Source organism: Lissotriton vulgaris, chromosome 2_1 (assembly GCF_964263255.1).
Source record: "Lissotriton vulgaris chromosome 2_1, aLisVul1.2, whole genome shotgun sequence".
NCBI classification, from domain to species: domain Eukaryota; kingdom Metazoa; phylum Chordata; class Amphibia; order Caudata; family Salamandridae; genus Lissotriton; species Lissotriton vulgaris.
In genome coordinates this window covers 29,596,468-29,620,246 of record NC_141687.1, presented here as the reverse complement: position 1 = coordinate 29,620,246, position 23,779 = coordinate 29,596,468, and the positions used below count along the sequence as shown (strand labels likewise).

The 23,779-nt window shown below is 46.7% G+C and overlaps 1 protein-coding gene across 2 annotated transcripts in view; it reads right to left on the bottom strand.

Annotated features, from left to right (window-relative positions):
- Positions 1-9,133: 9,133 nt before the first annotated feature.
- LOC147729495 (adenylate cyclase type 10-like) overlaps positions 9,134-23,779 on the bottom strand; it is a 598,940-nt gene continuing 584,294 nt past the window's right edge. For both annotated transcript variants that reach the window (XM_086958438.1, XM_086958440.1), the window contains one exon: positions 9,134-9,964. In XM_086958438.1, coding sequence (XP_086814564.1) covers positions 9,930-9,964 — 35 coding nt within the window. In that variant the 3' untranslated portion in view covers positions 9,134-9,929. The remainder of the gene's footprint in view (positions 9,965-23,779) is intronic.

Sequence of the window (23,779 nt, the reverse complement as noted above, 5' to 3'; positions counted from 1 at the left end):
GAAGTAGCGATTTCCAGTCCTCATCCGGGGGGACGCCTGCCCCAGATTCTCCGTTAACCTCCGGTGTTGATTTGGGGATCTTTCAAGATTCAAAAGGGATCTTAGACTGTTTGGCATAATTGCGGCCCATGTTGCGTCGTGGGGCACGGGGTGTTGGGGTGTGTGAGAGATCCAGGACGTTGTGGATCATGGGGTGAGGGGCTTGTTGGTCTGACAAGTCTATGGCACAGAGTGAATGTGGAGGCTTAGGGATCGAGCAGAGAAAGTTCTTAGAGGTTCTCGAAGCAGATAGACAGTGTGGGGTAGTAGTGAGTGTGGCAACGTGGGGGTAAACAAGGGGACAGCAAATAATTGTCGCTCTGAGTACCTGAGTTCAGATGTGCGCTACAACTGGGGCCTCAGCAGACGCCGTCAAAGAGTGCAAGGTGTGGACGTCTCGTGAGTGCCCAGGATCTCAGTGACCACGCATGTGGAGGCAAGATGGCGACGCAATGAAATCACAGTGAGGGTGTAGCGTGGCGATCTTGATCCCGCGCTCAGCAGGACATGCCAGGTGGGTCCCCCATCCAACTGCGCCACCAGGCAATCCAGCAGACTCCTTTGCAAATGACTGATCCGATCCGAGCTCACGTTCACTCGTGGGGCAATGTAGGTGCTATCGTCCACAGGTTAGAGACGTGTTGTGGCTGAGTACTGGTGTTATGCGTCTCCCCTAGGGGCTGAAGGTAGTGAGTTGTAGCTGGTGGTGCAGCAGCCGAAGGGAACCCCGGGGATGCTTAGTGCAGCGTCGTCAGTTTTACTCCTCGAGCCCAGAGCATGGAGTTATGTGCACAAACCGGCGACAGCTCCCCTTCTCTCATGCAGCAACAGCTAGCAGAGCGTGGTGTAGGGCGGGTTGCGGGAGCTCAGGGAGTCGATCAGAACGTGGATGGGCCCAACTGACGTCCCAGGCCGCAGATCCCCAGTGTTTCCTACAGAGAAAGGCCCCGGCGGGCAGTGCATCTGGGTCGTGCAAGGTCGCACAGGAGCAAAGTACGGATCTCACCCTTAATCTGTTGCAATGCGGCAATGGGGGCCTCTTACCGTAATGTGTCCTCCGCTGTCCGCTTGGTACGTTCACCGGCGCTCACAGGGCACGCGGCAGCAGGGCGCCGCCTGCCGTATGTCTGAGCGGAGAGGTCCCTCTGGGCTGCGGATCCCCGGTCTTTCCCAGCAGGTGTGCCCGGCAGGGGGATTCAGCGTGTCCGCGCCGGGAGCCACAGGCGGGAATCGGGGCCAATTATCCCCCTCACGCTTGGGTCCGGCAGGCGAGCTTGGTACCGCTGCGCTCCACACGGTGAGGCAGTGGCAGTCGTGCTGGTTACAGGATGCCAATTCTGATCAGGATGGTGCTGCAGGATGGAAAAAGGCTCAGCCGGGCTAGAGCTCCACTAAAGTTCGGCCATCTTGGTCTGGCGCCACCTAGCGCCCCCCATGCGCCAGGTCTATTTTTCGGGACAAATGATAGACCCTTGCTGAGTATATCTTTTTCTGCATTGGTTATCATGTGGTCCGAAAGGTTTAGAATCGGGTCAATGTGTTCTCTTGGGGGATCCGGTTGATCCACTATAGTCAAGGCATCCTCTGTGATGGTATCAGGTACATCAATGGCAATCACGGCGTCTTCTGTGGTGGGGACGTGGAGGTCTCTTAGGGGTACCGGTGGATCTAGGATGTTGGTGGCATCTTCCAAGGCCTCTTCCAAGTGGGTTCGTTCTTCTGTGTTATTGCTTGTGACTAAGGCCAACTCGGTTTGTTCAGCATCCAAACTTTCTTCTGTTACCAACAATAGGTTTGTCTCCGTGTGAAGATCTCTCTGTGGTCTTCCAGTGGGAAGAACCTGACACGTCCGTTCCCTCTCCGGGACCCCCTTCCTCTGTTCCATCTTCTTGGGTGGTTCCAGCCTCCTCCACCCTGATTGGACTGGCGGTAGCCCTGGTCTAAAAAATGCTGTTGTTGGGGTGTTTGGTTGCCTTGTCCACCTGTTGTTTGTCTGCCCGTGTCTGAATCTGAGCCACTCCCTACAGAGAAGTCAGAGAAGGTGTAAAAGCATCTTGGTCCCTGTCTGCTTCTGTTAGAGAAAAATCCTTCGCTATCCTGTTGATAGTATTTGTTGGCTAGATATGGGTATGTGATCTTCTTGTCGTAATTTCTAATGCCCTTAGAGAGTTTGCCCAACTTCCTATTCAGGGTCACTGTGTTAAACTCTGTTGGATCTTTTTAAGCTCGCTCAAGAGTCTCTTTTGCGTTGGTTAGGGCGTTGTCATCTAAGATTTCTCTCTTGAGATCTGCTATCTCTTGTCTGAGTTTTTTAACGTACTCTATGGCCGCCTCAACCCCTAGGACCATCCAATGTCTTGAGCAATTGTTGGCTACAAAGATGAAGCCCTCCCTGAATTTGGGGACATCAATGAAGATGGCTGGTTCGTTTCTGACTTGCAGGCCTTTAGGAATGATGTTTGCAGAGAGATATTTTATCAGTACATGCCCATGCAGTCGTGATCTATTTAGTTTCTTTTCCAGCTGCTCTATTTTCAAACGTCTCTCATTGAGTATAGCCTGTACCTGGTTACGATCACTGCCTAGTAAGAAGTTTGATGCACCCTGCTCTTGTATCAATTTTGCAATATAGTCTTCACTATAAGAGAGGGTTTCTTTATCTGACATGTTATGTAGCCCGCTCAATGTGATGTATTCTCAAGTGGAGTTCTCAATGATCTGTTAAAAGTTATAAACCCAAATAAATGAAGGTAAAAAACCCTCGCAGGTCTGCACCTGCACAAATATGATAGAAATGAAAAGGGGTGACCCTGTGTCCCTCAGAACCTGGGTAAGTACATAAATATAACAAAAGTGGTTCTGTCGGGTTTAGCAAACATAAATTGACCAATGCTATTAATGCTGTCTTAGAATTGAGGGCTCAGACACAAAAACATACTTAACAAGCATTTGCAATGCAATAGGTATCGCATTAGGATAGTTTGAGCTTTTGGTATTGTAAATGACAAATTTTGTATTTATGTGTTGGTTTTGAAAATAGCAAAATGAATAGCTTTGTCTTTTACAATTCCAATAGTTTTAACTTATGCAAATGTGACACCTATAGCATTTGTAATGCAATATGTGTTATGTTTACGTGACTTAGATGTATTGATATTACAAATAGCAATGGCTTTTTTGTTTCTAAATACTGAATACTTAAATAAAAGTTATTGTAATTTATAATGGCAATAGCTTAAACTTTTGTAAATAACTTTAGTGAAGATTATGTGCAGTGTATTTTATTGTGACGAAAATCCAAGAATAGAAGTGAAATATTAACATCTTTTTGTGACATTTGTAATAAAGCTTGAAACATTGAGAGAACATATTTGAACCAGTTGTTGTTGAATGGTTGCACAGATTGATGTTGTGGTGGCGACCAGTGATGCTGTGGCGTTCAGTGATGTTGTGGTGCCCCCGAGTGATGTTGTGGTGCCCCCGAGTGATGTTGTGGGGCTGCGGAGTGAGGGCGATGGAGTGAGGGCGATGGAGTGAAAACCTGGCTATTCGATAAATAATAATCCCCCCTCCCCAAGCGCCTTGAGACCCTCTGGGTGAGTAGTGCGCTATATAAATTCCTGAACTTGAACTCCTGAACTTGAGTGAGGGCAATGGAGTGAGGGCGATGGAGTGAGGGCGATGGAGTGAGAGCGATGGAGTGAGAGCGATGGGAGTGTATGTAGAGAGAGCGAGGGGAGTGTATGTAGAGAGAGCAAGGGGAATGTATGTAGAGAGAGTGAGGGGAGTGTATGTAGAAAGAGAGGGGAGTGTAGAGAGAGGGGAGTGTAGAGAGAGAGGGGAGTGTAGAGAGAGAGGGGAGTGTAGAGAGAGAGGGGAGTGTAGAGAGAGGGGAGTGTAGAGAGAGGGGAGTAGAGAGGGAGGGGAGTGTAGAGAGGGAGGGGAGTGTAGAGAGGGAGGGGAGTGTAGAGAGGGAGGCGTGTGGAGAGGGAGGGGTGTGGAGAGGGAGGGGTGTGGAGGGGGTGTGGAGAGGGAGGGGTGTGGAGAGGGAGGGGTGTGGAGAGGGAGGAGTGTAGTGAGGAAGGGATGTAGAGAGGGAGGGGGGTGTAGAGAGGGAGGGGGTGTAGAGAGGGAGGGGGTGTAGAGAGGGAGGGGGTTTAGAGAGGGAGGGGTGTAGAGAGGGAGGGGGTGCAGAGAGGGAGGGGATGCAGAGAGGGAGGGGATGCAGAGAGAGAGGGGGTGTAGAGAGAGAGGGGGTGTAGCGAGAGAGGTTGTGTAGAGAGAGGAGGGTGTAGAGAGAGGGGGTGTAGAGAGAGAGAGGGGGTGTAGCGAGGGGGTGTAGAGAGCGAGGGGGTGTAGAGAGCGAGGGGAGTGTAGAGAGCGAGGGGGGTGTAGAGAGAGGGGTGTAGAGAGAGAGGGGTGTGTAGAGAGAGGTGTGTAGAGAGAGGGGTGTGTAGAGAGAGGGGTGTTTAGAGAGAGGGGTGTAGAGAGAGGGGGGTGTAGAGAGAGGGGGGTGTAGAGAGAGGGGGGTGTAGAGAAGGGGGGTGTAGAGAGAGGGGGTGTAGAGAGAGGGGGTGTAGAGAGAGAGGGGGTGTAGAGAGAGAGGGGGTGTAGAGAGAGGGGAGTAGAGAGAGTTAAGGAGGTCCTTTATCTAAGATGACTTATTCATTACACGATTCAGAAAAGGGGGTGGTGATGAACAGAGTGTCTGAATTAAGCAGACCACTCTTACCCAGTCCAAAGATCAGGGCTTGATCCATCACCGTTATTTATCTCACTGCACCATCCCAGCTCAGAACCTGGCTATATGCAAATCAGTCTGTCCCTGGCCCAGTGCATCATGGGAACAGGGCAGACTAAACTACCAAGCCAATTCTTCACTAGAAAGGAGACAAGCTACCGGGGACCGGTTTCTGGCATTTTAGCCGTCTTCGGCCCGGCTTGCTTGAATCCTGATGGTGCAGTGAGAAAGGGACTCATGTCTGAGTATACCCTGCCACACCTATAGTGGCCAAAAACGATTCAGAAAAGGGGGGTGGTGATGAACAGAGTGTCTGAATTAAGCAGACCAGTCTTACCCAGTCCAAAGATCAGGGCTTGATCCATCACCGTTATTTGTCTCACTGCACCATCCCAGCTCAGAACATAGCTATATGCAAATCAGTCTGTCCCTGGCTCAGTGCATCATGGGAACAGGGCAGACTAAACTAACAAGCCAATTCTTCACCAGAAAGGAGACAAGCTACCGGGGCCCGGTTCCTGGCATTTCGTCTGAATCGTTTTGTCCACCATAAGCGTGGAAGGGTATACTCAGATGTGAGTCCCTTGCTCATTGCACCATCAGGATTCAAGCAAGCCGGGCCGAAGACGGCTGAAATGCCAGAAACCGGTCCCCGGTAGCTTGTCTCCTTTCTGGTGAAGAATTGGCTTGGTAGTTTAGTCTGCCCTGTTCCCATGATGCACTGGGCCAGGGACAGACTGATTTGCATATAGCCAGGTTCTGAGCTGGGATGGTGCAGTGAGATAAATAACGGTGATGGATCAAGCCCTGATCTTTGGACTGGGTAAGAGTGGTCTGCTTAATTCAGACACTCTGTTCATCACCACCCCCTTTTCTGAATCGTTTTTGGCCACTATAGGTGTGGCAGGGTATACTCAGACATGAGTCCCTGAAATGCCAGAAACCGGTCCCCGGAAGCTTGTTTCCTTCCCAGTATAAGAATTGGCTTGGTAGTTTGGTCTGCCCTGTTCCCATGATGCACTGGGCCAGGGACAGACTAATTTGCATGTAGCCAGGTTCTGAGCTGGGATGGTGCAGTGAGCTAAAAAACGGTGATGGATCAAGCCCTGATCTGTTGACTGGGTTTGAGTGTTCTGTTTAATTCAGATACTCTGTCCATCACCGCCCCCTTTTCTGAATTATTCATTACACGTCCTTAATTTACCAAGAAAACGCGAGAATATATCTTCACATTACCATACATTGAAAACGTCTTAAAGTATGTCCTTGCAACAAAGTGTAAACAGATCAGTGGCCTGTTTGCTCACACTACAGATTTTAAGTTTATTCCGGATCAAAAGCAGCTGGGGTGTTGCGTGTACTTATAGGAATAGGAAATGTGTTAATTCCTTAACAGGTATTGACGCAATTCATGTCAGAATTGTTTATTTCCTTACTTATTAAGAATTCGCTGCTGCACATCTGGCAGTGTTTGTGGTCATCTAATGTTTGTATCATGTTGTCCTGGAGAAAATAAAATACTTGTGCTATAGAGCTCAAAGTAGGTTGTAGTAAAATAAGATTGTGTTCTCCAGTGCAAATGGGTGAAACCGGCTCACTTATGAGGCTAATACTGGAAGCATCATCACCAATGGCAAACAAAAAACTAGTTTTGACAGCACACTATGGTGCAGTGACGTACAGATGGGGAAGCACTGCAGGGGGGTGTTAGTGCTAATCATTTGCACCATGTGTCGGTCGCATGCCCTACATTTACGTTGGCGGAATGTAGGGATCCTAAAGGGGTCTAACGTTTATTTTGTAGCTGTATGAAAAATGTAGACTTGCGCTTCGATGCTGTTTCAGCAACGTAATCAGTATTTACCAACTCTGTGTTGCCTGGAAGCTTTGCTACTGTACTGCGAGGCCTGCCTACATTTCCTAGTGATGTAGATTCTGCTTCCTTGTTCCTATTTCCTCCGCATCTGCTACCTGTACATTTGATGCCGGGCCAGTCTGCCTCATCAGTAAATTCAACTAGTGCTTGCTAGGGACTGGAGAGACGGTATGATAAAGAGAGCAAAATGAGGGAGGGCGCAGGATAGGGACTGCCATCGAATATAGTGCATCAAAAGGAGTCCTCATTAACGAGTAAATAGTGCGGGTGAGAGAAGAACTGAGCCGAGTGAGTGTAGCGAGCTCGCTGTATTGCGCTCAGAAAGTGAGAATTATCACAGCATGAGGCCCCAAAGTAATAATTATCACAGCATGCCGAGAGGCGCCCCACGCTGCTGGAGCACTCAACTGTGCATTAATTATAGTTGAGTGCTCCAGCAGCCTGGGGCGCCTGTTGACATGCTGTGATAAGTGGGGTCTCATGCTGTGATAATTGTTACTTGCGGCGCACAAGCTGTTCCACTGTGAACGCGTTCACCGACCTGAATCGGCTCGTGCCCATACTACAATCGGCTCGTGCACAGGTCTGTCTCCAGGTCTGTCTCCCTTGGAGGCAAACACGGCGACTATAAGTCTCGTTGGCGGCAGCGCTTCGCGCTGCAACGTCAGCAAGACCTAATAAATGAAGCATGTAAGAATCAATTGTTTAAACATACTTAATGAATAAGTCATGAGAAAAACCAAATTGCTTGGTAAAGAATATTTTATCACAGAATTACTTCATTCACTGATAAATACAATATCTTAATACCGACTGTCAAGAAGAATACAAAGTAAAGGGAGTGACAAATGTGCAGGGTATTTAGGTGGTGAGCAATATAAACAGTGCAAACATTTACTTATGTACAAGCGGTAAATGAGGATAGGCCAGAAAAAGTGTTACACAAACACTGAATTCTATCTATCTAAGTATAGGATCTTGTTGAGGCTGGACCTAACGTAAAGCGTCGACGTTTCGACCCTATGGTGCCCCAGTTGGAGGTCACGGCGGGTCTTTCTCAAGACAGGTAGGGGAGTTGACAGACTGAAAATTCAATAGAAATGTGTGTCACAGAGGCGCTGGGTGCAACATAACAGATGGATGCACACATTTAAACTGCAGGCAAGCTTGTCTCTTATAACCGCCCCTTTCCCCCCCCCCCGAAAGGAGTGCGTAGGCCTGCTTACCGGTGTCGACATATGAAACTCGGCGTACTATATATTTATCTCCCTCTGATCCTATGCCACCTCTGGCCATACCGCCTTTATTTGTCTAAATTTGTTGTTGTATTGCAACCAAGCCAAGCCCTGAAATTCTGATGCCGCCCGTGAATCATTGACATGTAGCTTATCAACTGTGCCGCCAACCCTGGGAAACGATCCACCATGATTGCTGCATATATCGCGAACCCCGTAATTCAATTCTCGATTGACAATTCCACCCAAACTTTCTTCTGTTTAAGTTCCCCCTCTTTGCCTGCCCTGTTCTTCCCGGGTACCACACCCGCATTTATCAATTCAAACACATCTATGAATTCTCCCCTGAAAATCTTCTCTCTGATTTCTGCCGGCACATGCCACGTAATACCCACTGACGGTGCCAGTGCCAATGATGTGGAGCCATATATCACTGGGCTTTGCTTTAAGGGATGTTGTACTGTAACCACTGCTCCCTGGGAGCCCGCCGCTATGGGTGGGATTGGCCCTGGCAATCCTGCATTATTAACTGGACTCTGTGACGATGCCGCCACCATCTTGGGAGATTGTGCCACCCCACCTCACTGGACCCAAACTTGCACCACCCCACTGCCTTGGTGTGCTACCACCGGAACGGAGGCACCCTGAATAGGTGCACCAGGGGCTGCCGTTGCCAATACTGACGGTGTTGCCATGGGGAGTACCGATCAGTGCTGCAGCCCGTCTACCGGCGTAGGTTCCGCATTCCCCGATCCTTCAACGCAGCAGTGCCAGAAGCATGATTATTGTCCAAGTTTGCCAGAGGATGGCCCGCTGCCACCACCTCACCTGCAGTGCTGGCCCTCGTTTCAATGACCTTCACCTTCTCCTGTTGCGCATCTCTGAAATGTTCGGGCACCATCCTTGTGCGTTTGGATGATGGGATCTCTCGCTGTGGACTCTCTTCGACCCCTTGAGTCAGCGTTTGTAAGGCCCAGTTAATACCGCCTAACTTTGCTACCTCCCACAACGCCGACAGCGATTGCAATTCTTCCAGCGTAGCGGGAGGCTCCTTAGCTCCCTGTGACCGTTTCGGTGGCATCCTGCTCACTAAATGAAACAAAACAGAAGACCCCTTTTACGTTTTTCTGAGGGACCCTCAGGTGCAGGCAGCTGCAGTGCAGGGGACTCTCCGCCAGAGTGCACATCCCTCCCTGTGGCAGTAGCAGACGTAGAAGCAACAGATGTAGTAGGCACACAGGGAGGTTTAAGGTTTGTTTATTGTACAGTTAATTAAAACTCACAATTATAAAACGTACTATTTTTTTTTTAAAAGGTCTGTTTCTTCATTAAAACAAGTAAGGTGCAGTGGTTCAAAATCTAAAAAGTCTCAGCTTTAGTTGCTTAAGAGTCTGTGGAGTTTTAGTGGGCTTAAATGCTTCCTCTTTTGATGGCCATGAATGCCAGGGGTGTTGTTTAGTGATTATTTGACTTCTGCACACAGGGAGGTGCGATCATGTTGTTTGCAATCTGCCGGAGGCAGGTGAGTATGTCCCTGTGCCCCACAATCAGACCATCTATTTTTGCCACATGTGAGTCCATTCGGGACATGTGTGAGTCCATTTTGGTGTAATGGGCAGCCTGCTGCTGTTGCATGTCCTTGAGGATCCCAACTATCTGGCCAAAGTCTCCAGTGCAATCTTGGCATGCACTAAGAATGTGTGATAGATGTGAGTCTACTTCCTCTTCAGCACCTGCTGCATGACGGCACCTGTCCCCACGCCCCCTCCCACTACCCCTACTCACACGAGGCTGACCAGTAGTTGCAGGCACAGACAACAGAGAGCCTCCTTCAGCGATGACAGTGGTGTTGTTGTCAGGCAACTCCAGAGTGCCCTGTGTTGCTGTTCTCTCGGTGTTTCCTTGGCTTTGTGTGTCCATGTGGGTAGTGGTTGTCTAGGTGTTGTCTGATGTTGCAGATGTGGTCGCAGGGGATGCAGATGTTACAGCTGCTGGTGCTGGAGACTGACCCACACCGGAGGGGCTAGGTAGTTCCTTGTCATCCGAACAGGGCTGCAGTGTTCCCAGCAGGCCCTGTGGATAGATGAGAGACACAATGTTTGTTGTGTTTTTGCAGAGGTCAGCGTGTCATACACATTACATTTGCTATTGTACATTTGGACGAGTGTATGTACATAGATAGTCCTCCATCGGCACAGGTGCAGTCTTATGTTTTCTGAGGACATAGTAATTTTGAACTGAGGGGTTTTGATGAGTATGTCCAGCTCTGTGCATACATGTGCACTTTGTCTTTATTTGAATTTACATGGACACAGACATTGGCGGTCAAGTGACACACTGTGCATGAACAGGTGTGTTGGTATTTAACACACCTGTGCTTTTACAACGACATATGTAGTCTTCCTCTTACAATGTGTTGCAAGGTTTACGCATATGTGCTGGGCTTTGTGCACGTTTTTGGCAGTGACATTTGTGTGGCTACCTATACACTCACAGTATGGAATAAGTGGGAGCATAATTTTATAGTATTTTGAGACATATACTCCTAGTTCTCATCTCATTGGGCACCTGGGATTTGCTGTGAGTAGCACATTTTGTTACTGCTTTGCTTTGTGCCTGCAAAAACAACAAGTGATGGACCGAATGTGGATCAATGTCACACATTCCCCCAGTCAAAAGATCTGGGCCCAAATCCATCGTTTTTTTGCACTCCACACCACCCTGGGTTAGACAATGGCGATATGCAAATCAGCTCTGACCCTGTTGCCCCATGGGAACAGTCCAGTCCGAACTACAAAAGCCATGTCCTTCCCAGAACGGAATCAAGCATCCGAGGACCGGACCGGTTTCGAGGTAACACCTCTCATCAGCTCGGCTATCTTGACTCCAAGTGGTGTGGAGTGCCTGGCACCCACGTCTGGGCATCCCCAGCGTGCTTTGTGCCTGTTCACATCATGTAGATTTTCCTTGTCCTCCATGAACAGATGAGTTAACCAAGTTTGCCTTCTTGCTTTTTCTGCCTTGAAGCTTTGAGGTACAGAGGTTTGTATTCTTGTGTTCTGCTGCTGGGACTTGCACTCCCTACTCCCACCCAGCCCAGCTTACTCCTTGTAGACAAAGGTTCAATAATAGTGAGGGTAGTGTGGTGGAAAGGAGGCTGACAATGCTGCATGATGTAGAACTTGAATGCAACTCCCAACATTTCCTTGTGCAAATGACATCATGCAAAAGTGTTAGCCATCTTGCTGGGGCCTTTCCATTCACCGTCAGGTAAGCATTGGTAATGATGAACAGGTTTCTTTGGGTGTGGGTAGTGATGTGTGCTATGACTGCAGATCCCATCATGCTCTGTCTTCCACACACCTTTCCAGCCCTCCCAGGGACCACACCTGGGGCTATGCTTTACCAGGGATTGAGTGGAAATGTACTGTGAAGATGGATGACACAGGGGACTGGTGTGACAAGAACAAGGCCTTAATGTGAGTTATGGGCAAACAAACACCAGGCGCTAGTGTCAGACATCTTGACTGTACTTGTTCATTCACTGTAAGGAAAGCATAGTACCAGGTGTTCTGACTGTGCAATGTGGGAGGGGCAGTACTTGCACTGACTACAACTACCATCATGTCCTTCCTACATATACCTTCACAGGCAGCCCAAGCAGCACTCCTGTGACTAGGCAGTCCCTGAGAGGGAAAGGAAATGTACTGTAAGGGTGGCTGGCTCAGGGGCCTGCTGTTTGATTTGCCCACAAATCCCATCCAGGCCTTGGCCTCCTCACACTAGTCCCCAGTATCCGCCATCTTGACAGTACATTTGCACTCACTCTCAGGGAATGCTCAGTCACAGGTGTGCTATTCATTTTGGCTGAGGAGGTATGGGAAGCCGTTCACGTCAAAATTACAGATCCCCATTTACGACACCTTCTGAAATGCATATCATGATGCAAAATGATTATGACACACACCAAAAGAAATATAATATCTGTCAAGGTAAATATGATACCTGGCAGAATGAATCTGACTTGAACCAAAACAAATATGAAGCGTGGCAGATTGAATATACTACATAGCCCAACAAGACCACCAGCAACTGTGCTTACATCACAGTTAATGGAAAAGTATTCCTGTGACTCAGCTTTCCTGGGAGTGAATGTGTGCAGACAAAATGGCTGACACAGGTGACTGGTGCTTGGATCCCATAGGCTTGCTGTGACTTAGTGCTAGGTTTGTACATCTTTGGAAGTGGTGAGATTTCCTGTTAGATTGCAGATATGTTGTTAGTCATATTGACATTACATGCTCTTTTGCTCTATTTTTGTAAACGTTTTTAACAGTGTGTAGTATCACTGTCTTGTTGACAGTGATGTCTGTGTATTTGTTGACATTATTGGCTATTTGAGTATGTATTCACCAGGCTCTGGTACTCCTGCTATTCCATAAGCGCCGTCTGACTGGAGGCAGGCCCACACCTTCTCTTCCCAGGTAGTGCAGTGCACGGGTTTTGCAGGAGGGCCACCCCCAGTCTGCTGACTCATTGCAAGCAGCTTCTTGACCCTCCTTCGCACACCATAGTACCTGTTCCAGATGTCATCCATTGTACGCAGGCAAGGTGCTTGAGCGTTCCCCTTGTTGACAATCCTGTCCTACATCTTATTTCTCTGTGACAGGGGGGTCTGTTGTACTAGGTTCTCAAATGTATGTGGCTCTACTCAATTTCATCTACCATCACTTCCAACTCCTTGTCTGTGAACTTTGGATTCTTCTTGGGGGGGCATGGTGAGGGGTAGTAGTGGAGATGAAGGCGTGGGTGAATGTGAAGATGAAGGTGAGTGTGTTTGAGTAAATGAGTGTGTTTGAGTGTTGTTGATCTCACTTGCTAGATGTGTGCAGGTTGTGTGGCGGGTGAGGTGTGAGTGTATGTAGCAGTGAGCAGTGTCTCAGTGGCTATATCCTGACAGTTGTTGCAAATTTGCAAAGGATCATAGTCATGAATTTGGACCATTATATAGGTGGAGTTGTGGGTGTGGCTTATTTTAAAATGTTTTTTTTTACATTGACATTGCTTGTTTGGCCATTTTCTGTCTGTTTCTATTGAACTTTATTGAGCATTGCCGAAACATTCCGTAGACCGAACCGGATACTTGTTCATGTAATTGCGGGCTGGTCCGACTCTGGTCCATTTGCGCTTAGCTATGTTGCAGCGTTCGCATACGAGTTGGTCACATCTGCCTCGTTTCCCTATGATTCACTTAGACGGATCATGTGCAGTGCGAGTCGGTTGTCCATATTGTACTCCGTGCGAGTCATTTGGATATGACACGCATTTCATTGTACTCCGTCGGTTGCACTGCGCTCGCACAGGTGGTTTGGAAGGCATTCCCGATCCGAGCCGTTGGGAAGGTTTTTCCAACGAGATCAGAATTGGCCGCTTAGTCTGTAAGCACTATTTTCATTAATGAGTTTTTCCTACTGCAGACATGACATGCTTTTCTGAAACATTCAGTGTGCCATGCACGTTTTCACTTTCCACGCATTTAAAGAAATCGGTCCCGCATTTACAAGAGTTTGAGCTATTGACATTGAAAATGACAATGCCTTTTATTTATATGTTAATTTTTAAAACAGATAAATAAAAGGCATTGTCATTTATTATGCCAATAGCTTAAACTCTTGCAAATGAGAGACCTATTGCATTGCAAATGTTTGGGTTTTTTTGCTTTGCATTTTTCACACCGAAAGTTACACAGGTCGCTTGTTGGACAAAGGTGTGGATTTCAGGGACATCTCCTTCTAATGTAACACTTGGAGACATGCTCTGGAGTGATGGGGTGCAGGTAGGTGGGAGGCTCCTGTCATTGTCTTTCTGCAGTGAACTTTTCAAGTGTGGACTGGACACCAAGCAAGGCTTGGTTAATCACTGCAATACTCTGTTTACACACAGCGAGTGGGTAAGAAATGAAAGCCTTGCCAGGGAGAAGGGAAGAACAACCCTCCCTAGCCCCAGCCTTTCTTTGGAGCCTGGGCTGCAGCTTCCCAGCCGCAGGCCCAAATAGGCAAAATGGACTCTCTCTCTTTCCCCCTGCACTGCAGTTGCTCACTGGGCTGCAGACCTTCACTGCATGGGGTCAGCTCAGGTCCACCTATAGAGCTGCAAGGTTAAACAGGCTGGGCTTTGATCTGGCTGTGGCAACCCATGGAAAGTCCCTGAAGTAACGTGTCCAAGCTGATAATTAAGAGGGTTAATTATAGAGGCGTGGAGGCCTAGGAAGAGTGGGCATAAAGGCCTGGGCCGTGGAGGGGGGAGATGAGTGAGTGCTGTGCTGTCACTAGAGTGAGTGCAGTGTCTCAGTACCCATGCACCAGCTGGAAACTGACTGAAAGAAGAATGACAGCCCTGTTTGAAGTCAGTTCAGTTCCTCACACAGGGACCAGAGGATGGAAGCAGTTGTGGGAGTCTGATATTGTGTGAGGAGACACCTCGACATTATTTTCTAATTAAAATCATGTCCCCGTGTATGTAAATTATGACTCTGCTATTCACGTTCACAACGCAGCTGGAGGTGCAGGAAGGATGGCAGCAACAACAGTGAAAGGAGGGTGCACTGAGCTGAACATGCTCACACAGTGTAACACAAGCACGAAAGAAACAAACAAAAATAGTTCCCCAAACAAACGGATAACCCAAATGTAAAGATACAGTACTTGATCCCTGCTCTGTGGGGGAAGGCGAATGACAAAAAATAGGGGCAAAGAGGAAGGATTGACTACTAGCAAGCAAGGATTTTTAAAGGACACAGAAACAAACAAATGAAAAGCAGAGGGCGGGCTGTAAGTTTACCAAGAAGTATGTACTAACATATATACAAGAGGTCTCGAAAGCCTGATCAAAAACACTGAGTCAAAGGAATACATTATGAAATAAAGAAAGCACAGCCTTTATTTCCACAACAGGTGAATGTAAAGTGGGGATCTGAAAAGCATAAATCTAGAACATAGCATTCACATCCATTCACAGCATACTTGCCCCGTAGATGTTGCAGAGCCGCCCCACCCCATCATCTCAGACTTTATTAAAAACAACTCTTGGTCATGCAAGTAGAATTGCAGGTACATGTGCCGCACTGTAAGCAACTACAGAGACCACAGCCACCTCTTAGCACACAGGCAGGATGCCAGGATTTTCAGAAGGTACATGAACACATAAAATATGCCCAGGCAGTAGAAAATAACAGCCTATGACCTGGATAAGGCCATAATTCAGAACCTATAGCCCAGTTATAAGATACTGACTGCCGCCACCACCCTTGTTGGCTATGTACATTACAGGGGCTTCAGGGAATTCCACAGACCAATGAGTTGTCAGCATAAGGAACATCCTACTTCCTCAAAGGTGCACAAGCGAGTAATACTGATCTACTGTGTCTGGCATCCACGTACACTGCCCTCATAATTAAGTGGTATAAAGGCAAGGTTTTATGCCATAGGTTTGTCCCCCTAGAGGTTGGGATTGTACAAATGTGAGACTTGCCCCACCCAAGGCCAATGAAAAGAAGTGTTAAAGCTGGAATAAGCAGCACATAATAAATGTACAATTGGTATGCAATGTTTCCCTTGAATCACACATTGCTGTGCCCATTTTGCATGATCAAATCAATAAATGTAGCCATAACTATTCAGAATAGCAGGATACCCCATACCATTGCACCATATTGCCTGTAAAGGATACACCGTTAGATGAGAACAGCCTATTTTAGTATCTGAATAATTGTGCCTTGTTGCCCTGAGTACCAAGAGACCAACAACATTATATAGAACACCACAACAGTGCATTGAGGTACTGGTGGCATTGAATGGCTATTACTTGGTAATGTGATATTATTTTCTTATAGACAACACATATTCACATTATTAATCCAAGAATAGGGTAACTGTTCCTAATGAGACACTAATAGTAAAGAAGTAGGTTTCTAGGTTCTTTTTTTTCTCAACATGAGGCAGTCACAAGTTGTGTCCCTCGTTGCCCTCACACATCCCAAGGGATGTCATGCTCCATCATCGTGCAGTGCTCCTCGTTGTGCCGGCACTGCAATGCCCTAAGAGGTCCATCCACAGGGTCTCTTTAGCGGAGATCTTTTTATTTCGCCATATGGTAAGTGAGCGTATGAGTTTTAACCACTTGGATGCTTGACAAGGGTAACTTGTCATGCACTGCCCATTCATTTCAATGGAAATCTCATTATATGGGCCTTATAAGCCTTAGCGTCCAAGTGGTTAAGTGGGATCACGAAGAGTGAGTGTGTGAATAAATATTAAAACTGGCTAAGGGATACCATGAATATATTTAATATGTTGGTTCCCCTGTCAGAGAAAATGAAAACAGGACGTTGTTGTTACTGGTGGGGTAATAATGTCCCCTAGTAACGAAAAGGTCTAAATATTTCTCGCCTTATATTGGTCAAAATGATCCTTGGTGCGTCATTAGCAACAGAAAATTGTGAGTGAGACATTCTGAATGAGTTAAAGCCAATTGAGATAAGTGATAGAGCGGTCCCCCTTGTGTTGTGCCAGCTCGTGGTAACCACTGGTATTTCGACCTATAGAACTGAACAAGGATGAAAAGAAAAACACAAACAATACATAGACAGACAAACATAATTAGGTGATGCCAAGTGATGAGATTTTTTTGGTGGCATCACATCTTGACATTGTACTCACTTGTCATACAGAGAAACGAAGGTTAAATAATGCATGGTGATATCTTTGGCGCCTTCATTAGTTGCGAGGTAATCGCGCTTATCATTCACTCCGTGCACATCCTCTTAATACTGCGGTGAATATGATGCCTCTGTTTAAGTCACTAGTCTTCGTTTGCGATTATAGGCTTATATGTTCCTTCTCATTACTGGCTGATAATGAAGGAGATAGCATGCAAACATAATCAAGGGTTAATTGCTGCATAGTGGTACCTATTATTTTGATTCAATAGGCTTCACAGCTATCGCTTGGCTGCCCGCACAGCAATGGGCTGCGGTTGGCAATGTGGAAAAGGAGAAAGGGAGAGTTTTTTTTTTAACAAAAAAAGGTAAAAAACTACCATTTGTTGGCATGAGCCATGGGGCCCGGAAACCAATCCTGTGTGGGGAGAAAATGTTACTTGCGGTTTCTGCCGGATGGGCGAGTCTGCAACACCTACCCTTGACCATGCATGCCTGGATGTTGGCTGGAAGTCTTGCCGGAATCCGTAAAGTAGAGTATCTCCCATGGCTTGACATCCAGCTGCCTGGCGTCTGGTGGATGCTTCCCAATTCTATTGTGCAAGAGAAGGCACCATCTTCTAGTGTGTTGCTTAGTTGTGTACCTGATTGTACAAAAATCTACAGTTGTATTTTAATCAAAACAAGGGTGATGGAGCGTTTGAGGTTTATTAAAAATACGAGGACTATTCTGGTGATATAGTCATGCTTAAAGGGGATACGCATTATATGTATTCATAGTCGATTGCTCATGTCTAAAATATATGCGCGATAAAGGAGAGAGAAGACACCCCATAGTTATTGTTCCGATGCCAACCGGCCCAACACCGCAGGAGTGAAGAACGTCCCAATCCTCTGCCCTCACCGTGACCCCCAACACCCGCAATCAAAACGGATGGTGGAGAACACGACGCCGGGAGAAGGTGGGTAACAAAACAAGGGAACCCAAGGTCTTGGGGAACACAACTCGTCTCTTCTGGCTTCTTGGCAGCTGACAGCTTGACACAGACAAGACCGCTAAAATGAAAGAAGGGGACAAGATTAAACACACCCCTATTACTATGACCAGTGCCAAGTACACACGCAAACCACCGACCTCCCTGCTTACCCCGGATAACAAACGGGTGTAGTTTGATACGAAACAGGAATTCTTCCACTGCAATCATATTGGTTGTTTTTTTCTTTAATGATTGACACAGGGCAGTCCAAAAATGTGAAACAAACTGTGCCCCTCTATCTGATACGATGGCTGTAGGAACCCCATGCAGTCGGATCACTTGGGCCATAAACACATCAGCCAATTCCCTAGATGTAGGTAACCTTGGCAAAGGAACAAAGTGAGCCATTTTTGTGAATAAATCCACAACAACTAAAATGGCCGTAAACCCTGAATCAAGCGGCAAATCGGTCACAAAGTCCATACTGACAGTATGCCAAGGGGAAGGAGGCACTGGCAATGGGTTCAACAACCCAGACGGAGACATGTGCGAGGACTTACTAACAGCACACACCGGGCATGAGGCCACAAATACCTGTACATCATGGGCCAGAGACTTCCACCAAAACCAACGCATACACAGCTCTTTGGTCTTATTGACCCCTGGATGCCCAACCAAGGATGATGAATGACAATATGTATGAACCAGTGTACGCAATTCGGGGGGCACAAACAACTTCTTTGCCTGATACAATAACCCGTCCTTTAACGTAATTCCAGGTTGCGACAACCACGGAGCCAGATCCAACTGCTTCATTTCATCCTGCACTTTAACCATGAAATCATCCATGGAAGCACAACCAAATATCTTATCACCAAGAATCATAAAACAGGACTCCTCTGTCTTGTTTCCTTGTGACGGATCCGCATAAATCCGAGATAATGCATCAGATTTCCCCTGTTGAGCAGCTGGCCTATACGTGATGGTAAAATCGTATTCATTAAAAAATAGCACCCATCTCATCTGTCTGGGAGTTAAAGCCCTAGCGGACCGGAAAAACTCCAAGTTCTTGTGATCCGTATAGATGGTAATGGGGTGACGAGCCCCCCAAAGATAATGGCGCCATTCCTCAAAAGACAGCTTTATGGCCAATAGTTCCCTTTCGGCTATAGTAAAATTCTGCTCAGCAGGTAGTAGTTTCTTTGAAAAATACGCGATTGGATGCATCAACCCAGATTCATTGTCACGCTGAGACAACACGCCCCCAACGGCTTGCTGGGACGCATCCGCCTCTACATAAAATGGAAGAGCAGGATCAGGATGCATCAACACATGAGCAGATGTATAAAGCCCAATCAATCTTTCCAAAGCCAACTGAGCCGCAGGCGTCCACTCAAACACCACTCCCTTCTTCAACAATGAAGTCATAGGCGAAACAATGTCAGAGAAATGACTGATAAAACGCCTGTAGAAGTTAGCGAAACCAAGTAGCACCTGTATATCCTTAACACATGTGGGTATGGGCCAGTTAACAATAGCCTCGATCTTCTGGGGATCCATCTTTATACCATCCGCAGATATCAGGAATCCCAAAAACTGAACATGTGTCGCACTGAAAGTGCATTTATCAAGCTTGACAAATAGACGGTGTTCCAACAACTTAGACAAAACATGCGAAACATGAGCATCATGTTCCTCAAAGGACGGGGAAAAAAACAAAATATCCTCAATGTAAACAATCACACTGACATCCAAAAACTCACGCAAATCCTAATTTATAAAAAACTGAAAAGGGGCACGGGCGTTACACAAACCAAAAGGCATAACACAATATTCAAACAAACCAAACTTAGTACGGAACACCGTTTTCCATTCGTCGCCCTCGCGGACGCGAATGAGATGTTAAGCACCTCTTAAATCAAGCTTTGTGAACACCTTGGCATGTTGCAGCTGGTCTAACAACACCGGTATAAGAGGTAATGGGTACTTGTTCTTTATTGTGACCTTATTCAACACTCTGTAGTCCACGCAAGCGCGAAGATCACCCTCCTTCTTTGGTATAAAAAATATGGAAGAAGACACAGGCGAAGAAGAAGGCTGAATAAACCCTTTCTTTAATATCTCATCCAAATACAGCCGTAGTTGTTTCTCCTCTGGCTCCGACAACGCATTAACCCTACTAAAGGGCAAAATGGCCCCCGGAACCAAATCAATACGGCAATCAAAAGCCCTGTGTGGTGGCAATGCACACGCCTGGTCCCTATCAAACACCTCCTTATATGCTACAAACTAAGGAGGCAAACCGTTCTGATCCCAACCACTCGCTGCACAAGGCAACGGAGACACCCAATCAGTCGCCTCACAATAACAGTGAAGAAGACAATACTCCGAATCAAGCGTAACCATCCTCCGCGCCCAATCTATTCTGGGATTATGGGCCTGTAAAGGATGCTCATAATCCCTTCCCACAAAAGCCACAGCCTTATTCTCCGGGATCCGGGACGGTTTCACTGGACACTCTCGAGCAAAGTGTCCACCCCGCACCCTACCCAAAGGCATAGGTTCAGGATCTGTTTTCACGCCCCCATTCTCAGATGTTTCTCTCTTGGTTACAGTTGTTCTTGGGGGTTGAAACCTATTCTTTTCCCCTTTTCTTTCACTCATTCGATGGTTGAGTTTGACAACCAAATCGATGAACTCAACACAATCTGCAGGGGGGTCTACAACCTGAGAGACTATATATTTTAAGTCCTTGCACAAGCCCTGATAAAACAAAGAGGTTCTTTTTGCCATGGGCCATTGTGTCTCTGCTACTAGGCGATTAAAAGTAGCCACATGACCCAAAAGATCCTGCTTACCCTGCCGTAGTTTTAACAATTCAACATCACTTGCCTGCATAAAAGCATGCTTAGCAAACAGACTATGCATCTGGTTATTAAAGGCCGGGAAACTATTCAATACAGCATCATTGTTTTCCACTAAGGGGACCGCCCAACTAGCTGCAGTACCCGAAAGATATGAGATCACAAACGTAACTTTAGTAGTGTCGTCAGGAAAAGCGGTTGGTCGACACATAAAGTGCAAATGGCACTGGTTCATAAATATAGCGTATCTGCTACTATCTCCGGAAAACCTCTCTGGAGCTGCTAGAGGCACCGGCACAGGAGTGTTCACTGTAACGGACAAAGGAGAAGAAGAACCGCTCTGCCCCCCACTCTTCTCATATTTAAATGTGGCGGGTTGATTCAATGGGGGCTTAGTCTTAACTTCACTCAGTGTCCCCCATAATTCCTGATTCTCCTGACGCAGGGATTGGACTTCACCCTGTATATGCGCTAAAGCCTCCATAATATCCTGCATCGAAGAAGCCCCCCCTGCTGCCTCCTCATCCATTCTTCACTTGGGCAGTGTGTTATTTCGTGGGCTTGGTTTTCTGTTCCGATGCCGACCGGCCCAACACCGCAGGAGTGAAGAACGTCCCAATTCTCTGCCCTCATCGTGACCCCCAACACCCGCAATCAAAACGGATGGTGGAGGACACGACGCCGGGAGAAGGTGGGTAAAAAAACAAGGAAACCCAAGGTCTTGGGGAACACAACTCGTCTCTTCTGGCTTCTTGGCAGCTGACAGCTTGACACAGATGAGACCGCTAAAATGAAAGAAGGGGACAAGATTAAACACACCCCTATTACTATGACCAGTGCCAAGTACACACGCATCCCACCGACCTCCCTGCTTACCCCGGATAACAAACGGGTGTAGTTTGATACGAAACAGGTTGTTTCTTTGCGTAACTCCAGACCAACCATGCCCCCTCGGGAAACACCGAGAATGACTAAGGGCGTGGAATTCACAATTCTTTCTACAAAAAAGAGACAGGGGAAAAAGGTATCAAGGGAATATGAAAAACATCCAAAAAACCCCTGCAATCTAAAAAAGAACACAAAGGGAGCGCAAAAACGGACGTTATTCAGCTCCTTCGTGAAACCACCCAAACAATGCGCATAACAAGATGGTTTGGATACAAAAAAAGGAATAATTACGGGACGATAGAACTCAAGGAAACGCAGCCGCGAATCTTGGAAGGTCACCAAAGATCAAAAACAGGTCCCCAATGAAAGAGTTCAGTAATGCCCAAGGGAATAGGAAAACAGGGGGGGAAGGAAAAAAGGGGGTCAAAACCCAGCACTAGTAAAGACCGCTGGAATGGAGCTCGAAGGAAGGGAAACAAGGTAAAACCACAGGAACAGGAAACACACGGCAAGGGACCAATAAAGAAACCAAGCACCTGTTTTCTGTTGGCAGCCCCCTTTTAAAGCGAGCCCTAGGGAGCATCCATAAATTCACATATGCACTTGGCACTTTTAAGGATAAATCACTAACCGGGAACTAGATAGAAGGACCCAGGCCCCCTTGAAACAGTTATATCAAAATAAGTATAGGGAGTGTGGAGAATGTCATAGTTTGTAGTGCATGAATGTTTACGGTCTGCAGTTACCCACTCCTCTGTGTAAGTGGTCGCTCCCCGAGGTAGTGTCGGACAAAATTATTAAACTGGTTTTGTGTCCCGCAAAAAAGTTCAAAAGTGGTGAGCTGATATGACTTTGTTTCTTTACGTAGAAATGCACATGCATCAAAGCTTTTTGCGAGCGCAAACGGTGCGAGTTGCAAAAATCTGCCGTTTGGCTTTTGCGATGCATGAAACAAATTGGCATGCGCATTTTCGCTAATCACAATATTTTGCGATTTCCCAAATTGCGATTGCATTTAAGGAATCGCAATTTGCGACTCCTTAAATGCAATGCAAGAAGCACTTTAAAAAAGCAATTTCGCTATTTGGGGCCGCATAAAACTGTAAAATAAAGCAAAACGGTAATTTGCTAAAACTACAAGATAGCGCATGCTCATGCACAATAGAATTGGGAAGCACCCACCGGAAGCCAGGCAGCCGGACATCAGGCCACAAGAGAGACTCTACATTATGGATTCGGGAAGGACTCCCAGCCAACATCCAGGCACGCATGCTCGAGGGTAGGCGTAGCAGACTCGCGCACCCGGCAGACACCGTGAGTAACATGTTTCTCCCCACGCAGCAATGGTTTGTGGGCTCCATAGCCCAGGCCAACACCAGGTTCTTGTTTGCCTTTTTAAAATAAAAAAACTCTCTCTCTCTCCTTCTTTTCCTCATTGACATCCACAGCCTGTGACATTGCAGGCAGCCATGCGGTAGCTTATGAAGCCTCTTGATTCAAAATAATAGGGAAGACTATACAGCAATTAACCCTTGATTATGTTTGCATGAATCTTCCTTCGTTATCAGGAGCACATAAGCCTATAATCGCAAACAAAGACTTGTGACTTAAATAAATGTATCCTATTCACCACAAAAATAAGAGGATGTGCACAGAGTGAATGATAAGCGCAATTACCTCACAACTAATGAAGGCGCCAAAGATATCACCTTGGATTTTTTAACCTTCAATGTGCGCACAAGTCAAGATGTGATGCCACCAACAAATCTCAACACATGGCATCACCTAATTATGTTCTTTGTCAGTCTATGTATGTTTGTGTTTTTCTTTTCATCCTTGTTCAGTTCTCTAGGTCGAAATACCAATGGTTACCACAAGCTGGCACCGCCCTAAAAAAAAGGGGGTGGGGTACAGCTCTACCACTTATCTCAATTGAGGTAACTCATTCAGAATCTCTTACACACAAACAATTTTCCGGTCCTGATGAATTGCCAAAGATCATTTTGGTCAATATAAGGCGCAAAACATGTCGACCTTTTAGTTACTAGGAGGCGTTGTTAACCCACCAGTAACAACAATCTATGGGTTTTTTACTTTGATTGGGGAACCAACAAATTTAATATTTTCATGGTATCCCTTAGCCAGTTTTAATATTTATTCACACACTCACTCTTAATGAGCCCACTTAAAACACATACCCTAACTCAACATATGGCGAAATAAAAAGATAGGGCATTGCAGCGCCGGCCCATAGAGGAGCCCCACCCAACGATGAAGCATTGACTGGCACTGATAGCTTCATCATTACATCTCAGTCCATACAGAACACCCTTGTAGGAATAAAGGAGAGTAGTGCCTGTCATCCTAGAATAAAGCAGGATTAAATCATCAACTTGAGAAGACAGACTTCATTTGTTTTATAAAGACATTTCAGATTTTAGCA